Raw genomic sequence first — 16,536 nt, forward strand, 5'->3', positions numbered from 1 at the left:
GACATTGGAATGAGAAGCTGCACGAAACAATGAGACAATAATCGCCCCTCTGGCGCTATGCTTCAACTCATCTCCCCAGCAACCTAACCTTCAGTGTGAACCCTCATGGCATAGAAGGCGCACAAGTCCCAAATGTCATCCATCCGAGGGAATCTGCCCCCCTCGGCTTTGAGCCGGAGCTTTGGGTTGGTGTCTCAGATGGGATGAGCAGTGTGCATGGAGCAAGGGCTAGTCGGCTGGATTCCGGAAGTTTGACTGCTACAAATCGGTGTCGAGGAGTCAGCTCATGCCAAGGTGCGTCATAATATGTACGTCGCTTTTGGGAAATAGAAGCCCATGTCCGTGATGCCAAAGTGGAAGAACAGGACGATTTCCAACGGTTGTTTCGAAACCGATTGGGAACAGGATGTTTGTTGATGGAAAGGGGAAGCAAACTTGACGCCTGAAAGTTACATAAAGTGTGGGTAGCGAATAGAGGACAAAGCAGGATCTGCAGTTAGGGTCTCTGCTGCGCTGAGTACAAAGATCATCCCTACCCTTCGCCTTCTCTTTTCTTTTTCTTCCTTTTGACGTTGCAACATGGCGCTGGTAACGGCCCTTTGCCCACCATGCTCTTGCCAAAATCACCGAAAAATAGCTGCACTAAGCACTCGTTGATTTTCTGCCATTTGTTTCGTTTTCCCCCATATTTGCGCATCTTGACCGCCGGCCACGCGCTGTGTTGAGAGGGTGAGTTTGATTCCGTTGGTGAAGGGTAGGTGGCTCTGCTAATGCAGTTGGACGGGACGTGATTAGTCACAAGGGAGCTTATAGAGACGACAAACGAAGGCGGACCAACTTGACGACATGTCAAGTTTGTGTAGACTACTACGTTTGACTTTGTTGGTGATCGAAAAGTTACCAACTTGAACACGGAAACTGGCTGGCTGTAAAGAGAGATGCCAGGCATAGCGTTCAACACTGGCAAGGTATGTCGTGCATGCCAAATAGCCCCGAGAAAGCGCGATACCTTTGTCAATCGTAACCTCACGGACGATATAGTCTTGATGAAATCTGCGGAAGCCTCCGGAGCTGCGGAGAATACCGTCGGGTGATCCAGGTTATACTATCGACGTCCTCCCTTGGAACACTTGCGCTCTCTTAACCGGGCTCATATCCACCACTTGGACGCTTGGCTTTAAAAATATTTTTAGTAGGATTGTTAGCTTTAAAGTTATTTAAAAAACTGAGCCTAACTTCGAAGATAATATAAATAGCGCGTTTCCTTTGAGCGTTGTATTATTGATCGCATCTTAATATATTACAGCTACGAATTAATTACCTTGAGTTGTAACAATATCTACAACTACGACTTGGCGGAAGCTGCTACCTTATATAAATTTGAGTACGAAACTATCTCTAGTTTGAAATATACCAATATTCCAAATCAATTTGGTATTGATAGTAGTACTATATAGTACCTTATTGTTAAATTTGCTTTTATTAAAGATTATTAAAGTTGAGACTTTGTTACGCTTTTTAATTAAGTAGATATAATAGATGGGAATTTGAAGAGATTAATCTACTATATTAATAAGCGATTCGACAACGTATAAACTATATATAATTCTATAAGAAATAATATCGCTTTGACTAGTACTAGCGTTACAATTTCAGATAATAAAGTTTATTAAGTTAATAATAATATAATTATTATAGATAGTAAAGTGATTTTGTTATATATAGACGTTGTCTCGTTCACATAAGAATTTAAGTAAGTAATTGAAGCTAATAAGTAAATTAAAATAAAACTACTTTTTAAAGGGGGTAACCGCTTTATATTACGCGGGAAAAATAAGAGTACTATATACTTTGTTAATAGCTTCAATAAAGTTTTCGGCAACTTAGAAGCGTATTTAGAATTCTTAAGTAAATTCCTCGTTTACTTTGTATAGTATAGCTATAACATCGTCCTTAAAAGACGCTATTATATTTATTTTAAAGAGTAAAGTAATTTTTGGTCCTTCTTTGAGAAGATAAAAAGTCGCAACGATTGTATTGGTATTTTAGCAACAAGTTAAGATACTTAATCCTGATTGGTTTACTTTCGAAAGACATCTTTTGATTAGCTGGAATTAGTTTAGAAAAATATTTTTTGGGGGAAGGTGCTATTATCTAACTGTTGATTAGCATATTACGAAAGTAGGTTCTTGATTGTTTATATTCAATCGAGGTGGTTAGAGCCTTAGGCTTGAAGATTCACTATTACTCTAGATCCTAGGCAGATGTATGTCCGTAATGTGAATGTTGTAAATATGCTCCAAATGCTGTGAGATTCGCTAAAATCCAACCACAAAACCACACACCCTCGTCCTCTACCGCTACAACGACGGGCCAGTCCAGCCCTCTCTTTTCAATGCCCACCTCACCGCCTCCCGCGCATCATCCACAATGACCTTCGGCTTGAACCTCCCTTGGATTGCTTTCTCACCCGAGTGCTCCGGGCTCCACACGCCCGTCCGCACTAACACCGATGACCATTCCGTCCCGGCCTCGCTCTGGTAGTCGTTGGCCCCCGCGATATCGCTTTCGGGGTTATCGCCCACCATATACACGCTCTTAAGCGTGCCAGGCTCGTGGTGGCCGCGACTCTTCAGCACATCGTGCCTGTGCGTCGCCAGCACCCTCTCGGCAAACTGATACGTTTCGCTGTACGGCTTGCCAATCACCCGCCGCTGGAGCTCATGGCCGTTTGTCAACCGCCGCCATACGCCTGCCACGGCAGCCTGGAACGCGCCCTGTCCAAAGCGCGGAAGGTGGAAGCCAGTGCTCCAAAGCAGGTCCGCGTTGCTAAAATACAGCTGTGGTTGCCCATCCTGCTGCCAGCCGCACCCGGGCAGAGCAGCGTCGCCATTCTTGGGCGAGTAGGTGCCCACGTAGCCCTCTTGCGAGAGAAGCAGGTCGGTGATCAGCTGGATGTCGTAGGCCCAGTCGCGCGGGTCGTTGAAGACGAACATGGCGTCGATCTTGAGCGCGTCCTTCAGGTTCATGCCGGATCCGGGCGTGAAGACGGGCTTGGGCAGCGGGCGCGCGGTCGCGGTGTATACGGTGTCGAGGAGCGGGTCGAAGGGGAAGACCTCCGGGTGGGCCTTGATGATATCGGCCGGCGTAACGACGTTGCGGAAGCCGTAAGCCTCGGCGATCAACCGGCATTTTTCAGCGTTGGCGCCCGTCACGAGGATGGTCTTTTCCCTCAGGCTGTCAGGCCCTCCGACAAGCTGGCGGAAGGGCGTGTGCGATTGGACAAAGTTGTCAGTCGTGAGCTCGATGCCAAGCTTCTGGCTAAGGTCTTTTACCCGTTCGGTCTCGTGCTTGCCGCCGCCGTTGGTGAGGAGGATGAAAGGGATGTTGTTTTCGTTCAGGAACTTGAGGGCTTCGGGGGCGCCGGGAATGGGCGTCGCGACGTGGAGGAGGACGCCATCAATGCTGCGGTATGTGAGGTTAGAGATTGGTTAAACCACGAGGTGGGTGATGTTATGAAGTGACCTACTCGAAAGCAAAGGCAAATGGAGGTGCCTCAGCCTGTGGGTTCTTGGTGCTGTACTGGCGAGATTCCCGGTCATTACTCCTGCTCAGGCTTCCTGTCTTGCCAGCCGAAGTCGAGAATGGGGCGCTTCGCACATGCTTCTGCGTTGCGCGTGGTAGGCTAGAAGCGGCGCTTCGGATGCGACGGGATATTTGGGAAGAGGATGGCGACGACGATGTCAAAGCAGTGAGGTTTGGTCGGGCGAAAGCGGTGCCCAAGATGCGTGAGCCCCTCATTATGTCGGTAGTACTAAAGTTTGACGTGGTTGATCTCGAATCTCGGGCAGGTATATATCAGTTGATCATAGGACTCGGAGAAGAATAGTCGATTCTACAAATATCACAAGTAAACAAATGTCGTCATAACATGGTTGGGACGGAATTCGGTGGAGTACTCTTCTTCGTCTCGTATGGAGCTTCCCACGACTTCCATCCGACCCCGTCCGGTGTCCATGATCCCCGCCATACTGGAGTGCTTCCGGCAGAATTGGCCGGCATCGGCGGCTCTCAAAACCGCAAGCCCACCGGCAGACGGGACCCTGATCTTATCATTGAAGTGGGGCAAGGTGTGCAAGGTACAGCCAGTACGGCAGGCGAAATATGCACTTGTGAACGCCGGAGTGCAGCTGCATGCCAAGAAATGTACCTGACAGTGTTCCTGTCAACTGCCCCACTATGAAATTAACAGGGGAATTGAACTGGAAGCTCCCGTCAGTCTCGTCTGCTTCGAAAGCTCATCAGTGCACTCAATTTACTGCGAGTGAGTGACAGAAGTGACGGACTGCGCTGATCAGATCAACAAGTTGATGGGCATGATGCACACCACCGAGATGAGAGCGAGAGAGTGAGCTGACCGTTTCCGCTTCCGGTGCCCTGGATACATACACTCCAAGTTTTTACAAGGCTTCCAATCAGAGCTGCGTTTACCATCGGGATTGTGTGTAGTTTCCCAAGCCTTGTTATTTTTCCGCATAAGAAAATAAAGGTGTGGATGGGTTTGAGCAATACGATTGGATACCTACCTATCAAGCCTTCAGACCCCCTAGCTAAGAAAGACTGACACACTGAGGTCCTCTCGAGAGAGGGTTAGAAAAGGATGACAGAGGCAGGCTGGGTTGGAATGCCCTCTCCATACCTTACCTATCACCATGAGTAAATTGGTCCCCTCATATCTTCATTCCCTGGTTCCCACCAAGGTATGTGATGTGAGAGCTGGAGGTATGTATGATGTGTCCTATCTTGGACGGTCCTGGCGAGAGGTTCGCCTTTTCGTCACAGCATAGAGACAGACGCCAGAGAGGCACCATTCGGCTACCTATAGGCCTCTACAGTACTGTGTAGATCCACGATTTTGCCGCCCAGGTCTAATACCTTCGTACCACAACGCCACTTGACAACCTAAATGCCCCGGAGCCCGGCAAGCTTGAAGGTAGGTGGCCAGAGCCCAAAGAAGAGGGAGTTGATCCGCCTCCATCTTTTGCCCTAAATCATCTCAGTTCATTAAAAGTTCATCCACACTATTCTCTTCACCGTTACAACCAGGTGGAATTATTTGTGGATTATTCTCTTGACCTTTCAAGCGCCACCTCGGCTACCTCTTCTACCTTTCTCCTTTCAAAACTGCCTTGCCCTTTTTCTTTTCCTTCACTTCGCTTCATGGCGGACGTGATCCAAAACTTTATGACATTTAGGCGCTTTCGTCTCCCCCCGGCTTCTTCTTCGTCGACGACATATCATCCCCATCTATCTTGCATCATGTTCCCTCTTCCAGGCCTTGGTCGTTCGTTGTGTTTACCCTCTCATTCTTCCCTTTTGGATTCTTTTGCAAATATCAACCCAACAGGTCACCTTCGACCGACCCCATGCGAAATTTTATACGACACAATCTGAGGAAAGCAACCCGGAAGACCTAAAGAACCCGTTTGATCAGCGACAACCGTGCAATTCGAACACCTTTCTACAGCCCATCAGTGCTACGCCTTCCCGGTCCAAAAGAATCTTTGATACATCGCAACAACGGCCAAAGCAAAAGATGCACGCATACATGTCGTGAGTATGGCGGTATGACATTCTACACTCCCCATTCATTTCTGCTCCCCTCCCATCCCCTGTTTTCAAATACTCTGAGAAAGAACCGCACAATTCTTCTTTACATCTTGATATCTTGTTCACCTTCACATCCTACAAAGAGCCCTGTGTGTTCCACGCTGAATAAACGTCATCATATGCATTACAAAAAGGCAGTAAACAATAGCAAAAGTCCATGCTCCATCCCCCTTTCTCCCCTTTCTCTCCTTCATTTTTTTCCCAGTCATTTACTCACACAAACTCCACCATCGAGAGCTGTTTTGAGGGCAAGTGCGTTGCTGGCCCTCGCTCAACATCAGAGATGCTATGCGCAATCATTCGGAGATCCAATTATGGGCTGCTGTGCTCCCAAGCAATGCCTCTAATCGACTCAAGGGCAACAGAGTCGAGGAACGGCCTGCCTGAATTTCTTCCGCCATGCCATCCATCGATTCCAACACCATCTTCCGTCATCAAACCGAGCGATGGGTACAAAGATATATACTGTTAATCTGACAATTTTCCGCCGAAGTCGGAAGCGAATATCGAAGCAAAAGTTGCGAGAGCCTAAGCAGGCTACAGTACCCAAACAGGAACAGGCGATGGGTGAGAGTATGCTGTTCCGAATATGTGCGTCGTGCGGTGTGGTAACCGCGCGACAGTTCATTGTCACGCCTGGCTGACTCGGCTTGCCGAAGTGCGACTACGTTCGTCCTCTTCCAGCACGTCGCTTAGCCTTGTTGGGTGATGGTGTCGCGGCATCGTTTCCCATCCAGGCGCTGCGTAGCCTTGCCCTCCATATCCGGATGGTTCAGGGTACGTGCCGCCGTATTGCGAACTCGACGGGGGATAGTTGGTCGCAGGATTCGAGGTAGGGGTTTCAAAATCCTCTGTCGCCTGGTCAGATTGGTGAGCTTCTTCCGGGGCGGGTGCTAGGGTAAGGGATATTGTCTCTCCTCGACATTTTCGACAAAGTTGTCATCAATATCGCCAGTTCAACTCACCTTCGTCATAGCCTGCTTCTGAACCCGCCCCATACTCTCCAGGTGGTTGCGTGGAGGTATCGGGTTGTTGCTGGTAATATCCGCCACTTGGTTGGCCAGCGGCAGTCGTGTTCGGTTGGGCAGCGGACCCTTGAGTATACTGAGGGTACTGCGGATTTTGTGCGGCGACATAGTCGGAAGTATCGGATTGGGTTCTCTGATGTTCCCGCGTGCTCGCTTGGCGATTAGGAACACCCTGCGTCATCGGCACGACCTGGACGCCGCCGACTATTGTTGGATGGCCCTGCTGAAGAGAAAGTGTGCGGTCCCTTTCTTCCTGTTCTCGACGACCAAGTTCCTCCCATGCACGACGAGCCTCGTCTTTCGAGATTGATAACTCTTTCCGCATCTCGGTAAGTAATTTCTGAGTCTTCGCACTCTCGCGCTCCTGCTCCTGAGCTTGACGGGCGACTTCAGCTCTGCTTCGCCGTTCCTCTTCCAAGGCGTTCTCGAGCATGGCGTTAGTCTCCTGCAGGCGCTCAATATCTGACCGCGTTTCGAAGAACCAGCGCTGGAACTTCCTCTCGGAACTGGCGCGTAGCCTTTGCAGCTCAACGACGGCATGAAAGAGGTTGGCACCTGCTGCTGATAGGTCGCTGACCTGTCTGGATAGCTGAGAAGAGATCGGGTTTCGGTCGAACTCTTCGGTATTCTCCTGGAGTTTACGTATCCAAAAGCTGGTCATTCCCTCCCAGTGCGCTGACAGGGCTTCCCATCGCTCAAAAGCATGAGGGAACGAGTTCTTCACTCTGGTACCGGCATTCGGCGCTGACGGCTCGCCTGCACCGCCAGTCCCAGTGGCCGGTGTGAAGCCCTGGGGCGCCTGATTTGGTTGACCGGTGCGAGCTGGGCGCAAAGGTTGCGACACGTCCGCTTGTGGGGGATTCCCGGGCTGTACCTGAGGACCACCCTGGGACTCTTGAGCCCGTTTTTGCCTACGTTGTGTGGCTGGGTCGGTGGCTACGTTACCACCGGGTGCAGCGCCAGCAGCAGCACTTCTCCTTTCGGCATTCTGTCGACGCATCTCCTCAAGCATACGCGCCTCCTCTTCAGCGCGAGCACGTTCCATCTGCTCTCTCTCGGCCTTTTGTCTTGCCTCCCGTTCAGCACGTTCACGCATGATCATCCTAGGGCCACGGATCACTTGCTGGGGGGAGCCAGTTTGAGAAGGTACGGTAGGTCGTGATGATGGCACGACATGACCATTGGAAGTAGCGGGGCCGACGCCGCCGCTCAGTAGATCCGCCATCGAAGCGTTTTCTTCGTCCAGGTCTGGGGAGAAAGAATACGGTTGTCTTAGAGCTTCCTCGAGAGCCCAAAGGATAGCGCTCTTTGTGTGTCGAGAAAGACGGAGGGGATTAGAGTGGGATAAGGAGGAGGTCCGTTCGGGGATAAATGACGGCTGGGGTGGGAATGTGTCTTCGTTGAGATCGTCGCTGCTATCTTGTGAAAGGCGTTGCCGAAAGCTCTCGTGTGGTTGATAGGGTTGTCCAAGTCCGGGGGGACTAGCGGTCGAGAAGATGGGTTGGGGTGCGATGCCAATGCTGGCGGCCTCGAGGTGAATGCGGCGCGAAGAGCGGGATGGGCTCGGAGTCGGGCTCGGACTACGGGTGGCTTGAAAGCGCGGTGTTCGACGGAGAGTTCTCTGAGAAGACGGAGTGGGGGATGCGTCGTCCGATGCAGGTGTCGCCGTGGCTGACCGGAGAGGAAGAGTGCGCTGCTGGCGCTGTGTGAGCGTTATCGGGTTGTAAAGATCGCGAGGGTTCTGGGATGGTGGAGGTTGGTGTGTTCCGGCGGCAATATCTCCCTCATCGCCAGCGGGCGCTGGTGTGGTTGACAAGGTGAAGGGTCACCACCCTGGTGGTGACGAAATGTGACGCGCCTGGTAGGCTAGGGCGGGCTGGAATGGTGGGCCGAAGGCTGCGATTTGGGTCAGATGCTGCCGTTACATGCAATGCGCAAGGCCAGGGAAGGGGAAATTCTGCAAAGCAGGCTGTTGATGTTTGCGGACAAAAAGGTTGGTGGTGGTGTCCATGGCTGTCGCAACCGAGGTAGGTACACTCCGTCCCGACAACCGTCCGCCTTTTCGATTATCTCCACTCACCTTGATGTCTGTTCAGCTCGGAGTACCGTGTATCATGACAGGATATGAAAGCAATATCCTGGCAGGAATGGAAGTGCAAAGGGAATATTCCTGTTCTTCCAGTGAGGAGTGAAGAGCGAACAGGGGTAATGCAAACAAAGCTGGTGGATAATTGGGGATTTGAGGTAGCTGTCGCGAAAAATGGACGAGGTCGGGTTTGGTGATGGGATGCAATTGGAAAAAATGCGTGGCTGGTGAGTTTTGGTGACGAGTGTTTGAGGACCCAAAACAGGCGGGCGATTGGACAGCACTAGCACTGGACCGTAGCGTAGGTACTTGTAATTCGATCTCGGGCAGGGCAGGTTGTCGGTTGGTTGTCCGGGCGTCAGCAAAGGTGCAGGTGATTAGAGGTAGGTCTAGTCATTACAATAGGAGCCGAAGGATTTGTTGAAGAGCAGAAGGAAAGCCAAAAGTCCCTGTCGGCCGGGTGGGTGTCCTTTTGAAGGTAGTACCCGTTGTTGACTCGTGTAGTCGTGTCGGACAACCAGAGGACGACGAGCTGCGGGATGATGAGGCTGATGGATTGACAGCAGGGTGAAGTGATGCTGAGATGGTGTAGTGGGTTGTTCCAGGCCGGTCAGAGATCTCCCGCGTTGCTGCCCGGGCAGCATCAACCCTGGACAGAACCTGAAAACCTTAACACACACTCTCTGCTGAGATGCTTCCCTGCCCGCCTCCCCCAGGCGGCGCCCCTCCACCTCGGGGTACCTTCTAGAGGTACTGCCACTCAGCTATAGCACCTCTCTCCAGCAGGACAGATGTCGCTGCCCGACCGCTTGTAAAGACCGTCACGACAAAACCACATCCGCCCTTCCTTTTTCTTCACCGCCTCACCACCGGCCAACCTTTTGCCAAGCCGAAAAATTGGTCGGCCGTCAATGCACAATGATTAAGGCGTCGTTAGGGAGTTGGCTCGGGCGCCAATGGCTTGAATTGGTGTCGATTCGTTCAGCCGGGTGAAAGCCTCGCGGTCGGTTGTTCATGTCCGAGTCGGGAAAGGATGAAGCTGTGGTTGAGTGAGGTGCGTGTCGACGATGCCATCATTTTCCCGGACGGAACAACTACTTTATAAATGACTGGGTCCTAATAACCACTACGCACTTGCCGCTCGGCAACGCAGATTGACTTGGAAAGTGCAGGTGCAGTACACAAAACGCTGCAGAACGATATGAAGTTCCCGCTCGGGAAGGCACGCATGGAAAGGCACGCATGGAAAGGCAGACAGGTGCGAAGCACAGAGACTGGCGAACCCCGCTGTTACCTCTGCGCAATGAGGTTTGAGACAAACGTCACGGTTCCTTCCTGTTGGACTTTATCGATCCCTCTTTCTTCTTTGCTAGGCCACGCAGGCCAACGGGAAATGTTTCATTGTTTGTCAATCTTTTGCTACCATCTTTCTTTCATTTTTCCCACGCCAACAGACAGCATTTTGCGCCCACCAAATAATCGACTATCCCATATGCCCCGAACCAAATCGAAGCCGGCGACGCCTGACACTACTACGACAATAGGTAGCCGGCATGGCTTACTCGGACTGAAATATATCTGCATATCAGTCTGGTTGATGCTGTTCAAGACCGCTGGAAAGTTCTTGATCTCTGCAAGGCAGCATGGTCGGGCAACCGGAACAAGACTCGCATCTTGCCGTCACAGCATGGCGGTTGTGACACGGGTAGGTCGGTCGATACGAAGTGGCCCGTTGAGACAGTCTGAAGATGCGGCGTGCTAGTGTCGTCGTACAAAAAACGCTCCCAAATGCACTCTTCATTACATCGACCATTACCATAACAGACACTATCATTATATGGGAAGAACACTGAAGCTCCAGCCAAGACAACTCCCTCTCTTAAAAGGTCATCTCCCGAGACTGAATATCAGCTTCTTCTTTGCGTACACTACAGTACGACAGTACATATCTACTGGTTGCTATCCGGATCACCTTCTTTACAACCGACAAGCAAGCGGTTCGGTCAGAGGCGAATACCACAAAAGTCATGTTGGCTCGGATTGAGCGGCTGGCTGATGGAGGATAGCCTGGATGTGAGGCAGCTGGAAGTTGGAATGGAAGAAATCGATGCGTTGGCAGTACATGAGACGTGACGAAACTCATGCACCAGTGTTGCATTCTCCAATCGCCGACCTGTCTCAGGAACCCCAAGATCCCAAGAGGATGGTTCAGGGCAGACTGCCCACAACCCGCTTTAGCCCCAACCCTGGTCCCATTCTCAACGTCGAAGGTTGTCCAAACCAAGGCCCTTACTTCTCACCATGGCCAATGTCCTTTCTCCCGAGACCCTCATCCTCGTACCGCATGGCCTCCACGCCTGTCTGACGTCGATGTTACCCACTGGGTTCCCTCTCACGACTCGATTTCCAAGTTGGGAAGGCAGGATCGAACATTCTCACTGTGGAGCCACCGAGTTCTCATGACAGTGTGTTGCCGCGGCTTCAATATTTCCCCCAGGCTATTGCCCGAAGGATTTCACTGGCCTTGATATATTTGTCGAATCGGGGATCCATATGAAGATGCTTGTGGGTCCTCTTCTTGAAACGAACGCGAGAAGATCATCTAATTATGGAAGGCTCAGAGGCTCAAACGTCTATAAGACAGCTCCCATACCTACCTCATTACGCATGACATCCGGATTACCAGCGGTCTTCATGACGCAGAGAAACCCGGAGAATACTACCTCTTATCGGATTCGTTGAGGAAGTGGGGGAGACATGGAAGTCTTAAAACATCTCACTCGCAGTGTCTGATGCCGTTGTCCATACCTCTTACCACTGAAACAGATGGTCCGAAGGAAAGGTTGAAACTTTGCCATTACAGTACAAATCTGCCCTCCTAGCGAAAGAGCTGATTGGTTCTTTGACAGTGAAGTTTTGGAACACCGTCGATAAGCTCGTGGGACACGGTGGACTAAGTTCTGCTAGACATCATGTCTCACGAGAAACCACTCCAGCCCTCAACCGGAGCCCTCCAGTCTGTGTCCTTTATCCTCGGCGGGCATATTAGCAGCCGAGATGTCAAAGCATTGATTGCTATAACTTTCACAGCAGGATATGCCAGTGTTGAAGCCAACATCGGTATGCGGTGAACTTTCCTTTGAACGCATGCTGGATAAACAATGATATTCTTCGGTTTTTGGTATCCTAAAGTGCAGTTGACTGCTATAACCAAGATATGCTATGGTCTAAAAGCAACCCGAACTCCAGTACAATGCCTCGACCGCATCCAGGCCCTACCTATATGGTGCTCCTAAAACACAACAAGCTGGCCATGAATGAGAGTGACTGAAGAGGTTGGGAGAAAAAAAGAAACACCCGCGGAAGCCCTTCCCAAAATATCCAAACAGACTTAACCACCAAACAGTCCTATGATAAGTACTCAGTAAACCCAAAAAAAACAACATCATGACCCATATCCTCATAACCAAAATTTATCATCATTACCATCATTAAACATCATCATCATCATCATCATCATCATAAAACAACCACACCCTTCGCGCCAGATCATCCTCATCTCAAAAAGGGTTGATCCAACCCCCCAAACTTAATCTGGCTCTTCCGCACCGTAAACCTCCTCGCCCTCCTCACGCCCAACGTCTCCTCCCCCGTCCCCGCCGCGCCGGTACTGCCGCCGTACCCCAGCCCAAACGTCCACCTCGGCCTCGTCTCCGGCACGCCCCTGCCAACCCCAAGCTTCTCCTTCAGCTCCTCCCTGCTCCGACAGTGCTTGAACGCCAAGTCGCCCAGCAAGTCCTCGTTGGCCAAGTACGAGATGATCTCCGCCAAGCAGGTGACGCCGTGCGGGAACCGAAACGGCTTGCGCGCGGGGAGCAGGGACAGCAAGGCCAGGAAATAGAGCACGCACAGCGCCAGGACGATGGCGAAGGCCGGGAAGTTGGGGAACATGAGCACTTTCTCCTCGTCCGTGGGCACGTTGTGGTGGCCGTCGACCAGCGAGCCGGCCGGCTGCGTGAGCGCCATGAACAGGCCTCCGCCTAGGACAGGGAGCAGGATGAATAAGGTGGAGCACGCCGAGGTGAAGGCCACGCGCCAGTGGCCGTTCTTCAGAGCGTGGAAAGTGGCTGTCAGGGGCCCGCAGGCTGCGTAGTCAGCTAGTAGGGAGGCGTCGGCTGAGGCGCCGCCTTTGCGGTTGGAAGAGGACATGGCGGCCCATGGCTGGAGGATGCGGAGGTGCATGTCGATTGTCTGGAAGAGGAGATACAGGATCAGGCCGATGAGGGAGGGGATGAAGGAGTAGAGGAAGTTGGCGGCTGAGAAGGCACCCTGCACCGGAGCGGCGGGGAGGCCGGGGAGGAAACCGTTGGTGATGCGGGTCGCGGGGAGAAAGGAGACGACGAAGAGCGCGGTGAGAAGGACCAAGGCGGCGGTTACGAGAAGGAGGAGAGGAGAGGTGCGCAGACACCAGGGGAGGTAGCGGTAGCGGCCTTGCGGGGAGAGGGTCCCGTCTGAGGCGGCTTCCATGTCGTAGTCCCTCCCGGTGCCTGTGCCGGTGCCAGTGCCCGTTCCCGTCCCACTGCCGCTGGTGCTGCCGGCGACGGGGTTGATGTTGATGGAGGCCATCAGTCCTTGCTTCTCCTGGAACTTGGCCATTCCCTTGCCAGTCAGCTGGTCGGGAAGCGGCACGGCGATGAGCCCTTGGTCCATGGGGCTGCCCAGCGTGTACCACACGCCCGACCGGCCGTCCTTCCATGTCCAGTACCCGAGTCGGACGTTGGCCTGGTGGCGGAGCGCAAAGCGGATGCGCTCGCGGTTGCTCGCTAGTTGGGTACCTCTGTACTCGTCCGCGACGTTGGTCTCGGAGACGATGGTGGTTATGTCAGCCAGGGATCGCGGATCCCACGCCAGTCCCGTGGATCGCAAGGTCGCAAAGTACCTCCAGAGAATGGCTGTCGAAATAAAAATGACCAAGTACAGCGCCGCAGCAGTCCACGCGACGCCCTGGACCGTGGCCCACATCCAGACACCATCCACCCAGACGACCGTAAACATGGAGCTCAGCAGCGGAAGAGTCATCCCAAACACCCACGTCACCAGAATCGGAACCCACACCTTCCACGACCCGATAAGCTGCGGCGGCCAGAGGAACGAGCGGGGGTACATATCCTCAAACAGCGCGCCATCTCGTTCCCTGATGTTGGGCGAAGCCAGGTGCGCAAAGGGAAGAATTCGGAACGCGGTAATGATGATGAACTGCGCCCATAACAGCAACAAACCGCCCAGAAACTGCGGCAGGATCCGAAACAGAAAGTACGAAGAGCCGTAGATGCTCACGTACGCCGTCAGTCCGTTCTGCATCTGCGACCATACGGCGGAGAAGATGAGTGCGGCGGCCATGCAGAGGCACATCAGCATGAAGGCTACCAGCGAGCGCGCGGTTAGGGGCATCGGGAGGTAGTTGAGCGTTGGAAGGCCGTTGGCGCGGGGCTCGCCTATCTTGGCTATGAGCGCGTCTCTGTCCAGCGGCCTCCACTCGTGCGGTTGCGCTGGTCGTGGGCCATTCTTGAGTAATGTCGATGCGAGCGAGTCCGCTGAGGCGGCGGGATTGTTGGGTCGGAAGGGTGTCTGGAGAAGACGTCTGTCTTCTTCGAATTGGTGTTTCAGTCCGGGATCCAAGGTTGATGAAGGTCCAGTGGGTCCAGCTTGCTGTTGTTGTTCTTGATGTTGGTGCTGTTCCGGTACATAACCAACAGGAAGAGCTCCTATCCCTGGACCGGGAACAATATCATATCGCCCTCCTGCTCCTCCAGGTCCCCACTCACTACCGGATGACCCATCTCCCGAATAACCTGACTCTCTGTTCCCACGAGTGAGAGCTTCGATGGCGTACTGAACATATGGCGTGTCGTCGACACCTGGGGTGACCACCCCGGCTTCCCGGGCGAGGTCGTCTTTGAAATCTTGGACCGGACCTGCTGCTGCTACTGCTATCCCACCATCTACAGGTAAGCCCCCCGGCAGTGGCTGGTATGGATTTCGTTGCATTGGGTGTTGTTGCTGTTGCTGTTGCTGTTGCTGTTGCTGTTGCTGTTGCTGTTGCTGTTGCTGTTGCTGTTGCTGTTGCTGTTGAAGTCGAAAGGTTGTGGGCGGCAGAGGTGGTAAGTCTGGTATGACGCGTGGAGGTCCTTGGATGACAATGGGGCCAGCATGAGCTCGAACTTCGTTGTCTTGGCTTATTCCAGCAGTAGTTGGGGTTCCGGTCCCGTGGCCGCGGCGGCGGTGGTCGGCGGCTCCGCTATTTTCTTGTTGTTCGCTTGTGTGCTTGTTGTCGGTAGAGCCCCGGGCGAATCCGTTAACGAACGGAGGAGTAATCGGTGGTGGTGGTGGTGGGCTTGAAACTGACGGCTTCGGTTGAGCAGGAGCCGAAGAAGCAGGCCTGGACGTGAACGACAAGTCCGAGTTAAGAGCACTACTACTACTGACGCGGCGTTCTTCCGGGTGGCCAAACGTGCCTCCGGATCGGTTCGACGGCGGCCTTGGATCGGCGGTGAGATACTGCTGCGGATGTGGTGGGCCTGGAGCTACTAGTGGTGGGCAGTGCCGGTTGTTAGTGCATCCAGCTCGCTAAAAAAAAACAGAGTCTGGACAGCTACACGATTGCTTGCTGCTTGGATCATGGAAGGTTGGCAATATGACGCAGGTCTACATACGTGGATCAGGCTCCTCGGCATAATCGACATCTGAGTTGTCGAGGTTCATGCTTGGATATGCTAGGAACAAGGACAGGAACGGGAAACTGGAACCAGAACGGGCGATGCACGGGATTGGAGATTATGGAGTAGCGAATAGTAAAAGGCACCTGTGGGAGGTAACCTGTACGTCAGGAACAAGGAAGATGTGCGCGCAAGACTCGCAAGCGTCGTTTCGTTTTTGGTCCTTATTCGAGGCGATGATGAGGATTCGGCCAAGCTGTCAAGCTGATGATGATGATGATGCAGGAGGCTGGACCTTTACACTGGTCGCTAATTGGAGGGTGTTCTCGACCAATTGACCAGCTCAGCGTCTTGACGCCGTCCAAAGAGAAAAGATCCGTTCATTGCTGAAAGGGAGCATTATCAGAGGGAGCTAATGGGTTTGTACCTTTTGGCCATCTTTTCGCCCTGCTCGCCCTGTGACATGAATTCTGTGGAGGTTGGGAAGGACGACGCTGCCCGAGTGGCTTCGTATTGGTGGTTGGGCGAGCCGCGACCAGCCTTGCCAGCCACCCGCTTTCCTTCTACGTGGACATTGGTGGTTTGCGCGCGTTTGTTGGAACCTTTGGTGTCTCTGGGTATCACGCGCCATGTAACGCGGAGAATCTGACTAGTAACGAAATTCTTCGAGACATTGGAAAAAAGCCAGAAGTACTAGAGCTGTATGCAAGACGGGCCGAGTCAGGTTTCAAGCAATGGAAAAGAAAAAGACAACAAAATGGATGGAGCAGAAAGAAAACTGAAGAGGCATGGGCAGCATCGTGAAAAAGTGGAAGCAAGTCGTCAATCCATGTCTTGGCATCGCTAATTGGGCACTTACAATAGACTATTGACACAGTGCCCTTAACAATTTCAGTCAACTGAAGTTAAAGTTGAGACGAACTGCAACGGGCATATGCAATGCGGGGAGGCTTCATTATTTAAACTGTGCGCTTTCCGAAGTAAACATTTCAAATGTACATACCTGTGTTACAACGCTCAAGTAGAATACAATGTA

General features: G+C 52.4%; 3 protein-coding genes across 3 annotated transcripts; all 3 read right to left on the minus strand.

Moving 5' to 3' along the window:
* Nucleotides 1–2,194: 2,194 nt before the first annotated feature.
* SMAC4_02898 (uncharacterized protein) lies at nucleotides 2,195–4,026 on the minus strand. The gene is made up of 2 exons (XM_003348353.2): nucleotides 3,530–4,026; nucleotides 2,195–3,465 (listed from the first exon to the last, which is right to left on the minus strand). Exons 1-2 carry the CDS (start codon nucleotides 3,799–3,801, stop codon nucleotides 2,361–2,363), a joined length of 1,377 nt encoding a protein of 458 aa, XP_003348401.1. The 5' UTR covers nucleotides 3,802–4,026; the 3' UTR covers nucleotides 2,195–2,360.
* Nucleotides 4,027–5,635: 1,609 nt separating this feature from the next.
* SMAC4_02899 (uncharacterized protein) lies at nucleotides 5,636–9,598 on the minus strand. The gene is made up of 3 exons (XM_003348354.2): nucleotides 8,686–9,598; nucleotides 6,636–8,439; nucleotides 5,636–6,563 (listed from the first exon to the last, which is right to left on the minus strand). Exons 1-3 carry the CDS (start codon nucleotides 8,707–8,709, stop codon nucleotides 6,301–6,303), a joined length of 2,091 nt encoding a protein of 696 aa, XP_003348402.1. The 5' UTR covers nucleotides 8,710–9,598; the 3' UTR covers nucleotides 5,636–6,300.
* A 2,741-nt stretch (nucleotides 9,599–12,339) lies between these two features.
* Nucleotides 12,340–16,007, minus strand: SMAC4_02900 (uncharacterized protein; the record flags this gene model as incomplete). Its single annotated transcript, XM_003348355.2, has 2 exons — nucleotides 15,498–16,007; nucleotides 12,340–15,371 (listed from the first exon to the last, which is right to left on the minus strand). Exons 1-2 carry the CDS (start codon nucleotides 15,544–15,546, stop codon nucleotides 12,340–12,342), a joined length of 3,081 nt encoding a protein of 1,026 aa, XP_003348403.2. The 5' UTR covers nucleotides 15,547–16,007.
* Between the last annotated feature and the right edge of the window lie 529 nt (nucleotides 16,008–16,536).

This window comes from Sordaria macrospora, chromosome 1 (genome assembly GCF_033870435.1).
Source record: "Sordaria macrospora chromosome 1, complete sequence".
Taxonomy (NCBI): domain Eukaryota; kingdom Fungi; phylum Ascomycota; class Sordariomycetes; order Sordariales; family Sordariaceae; genus Sordaria; species Sordaria macrospora.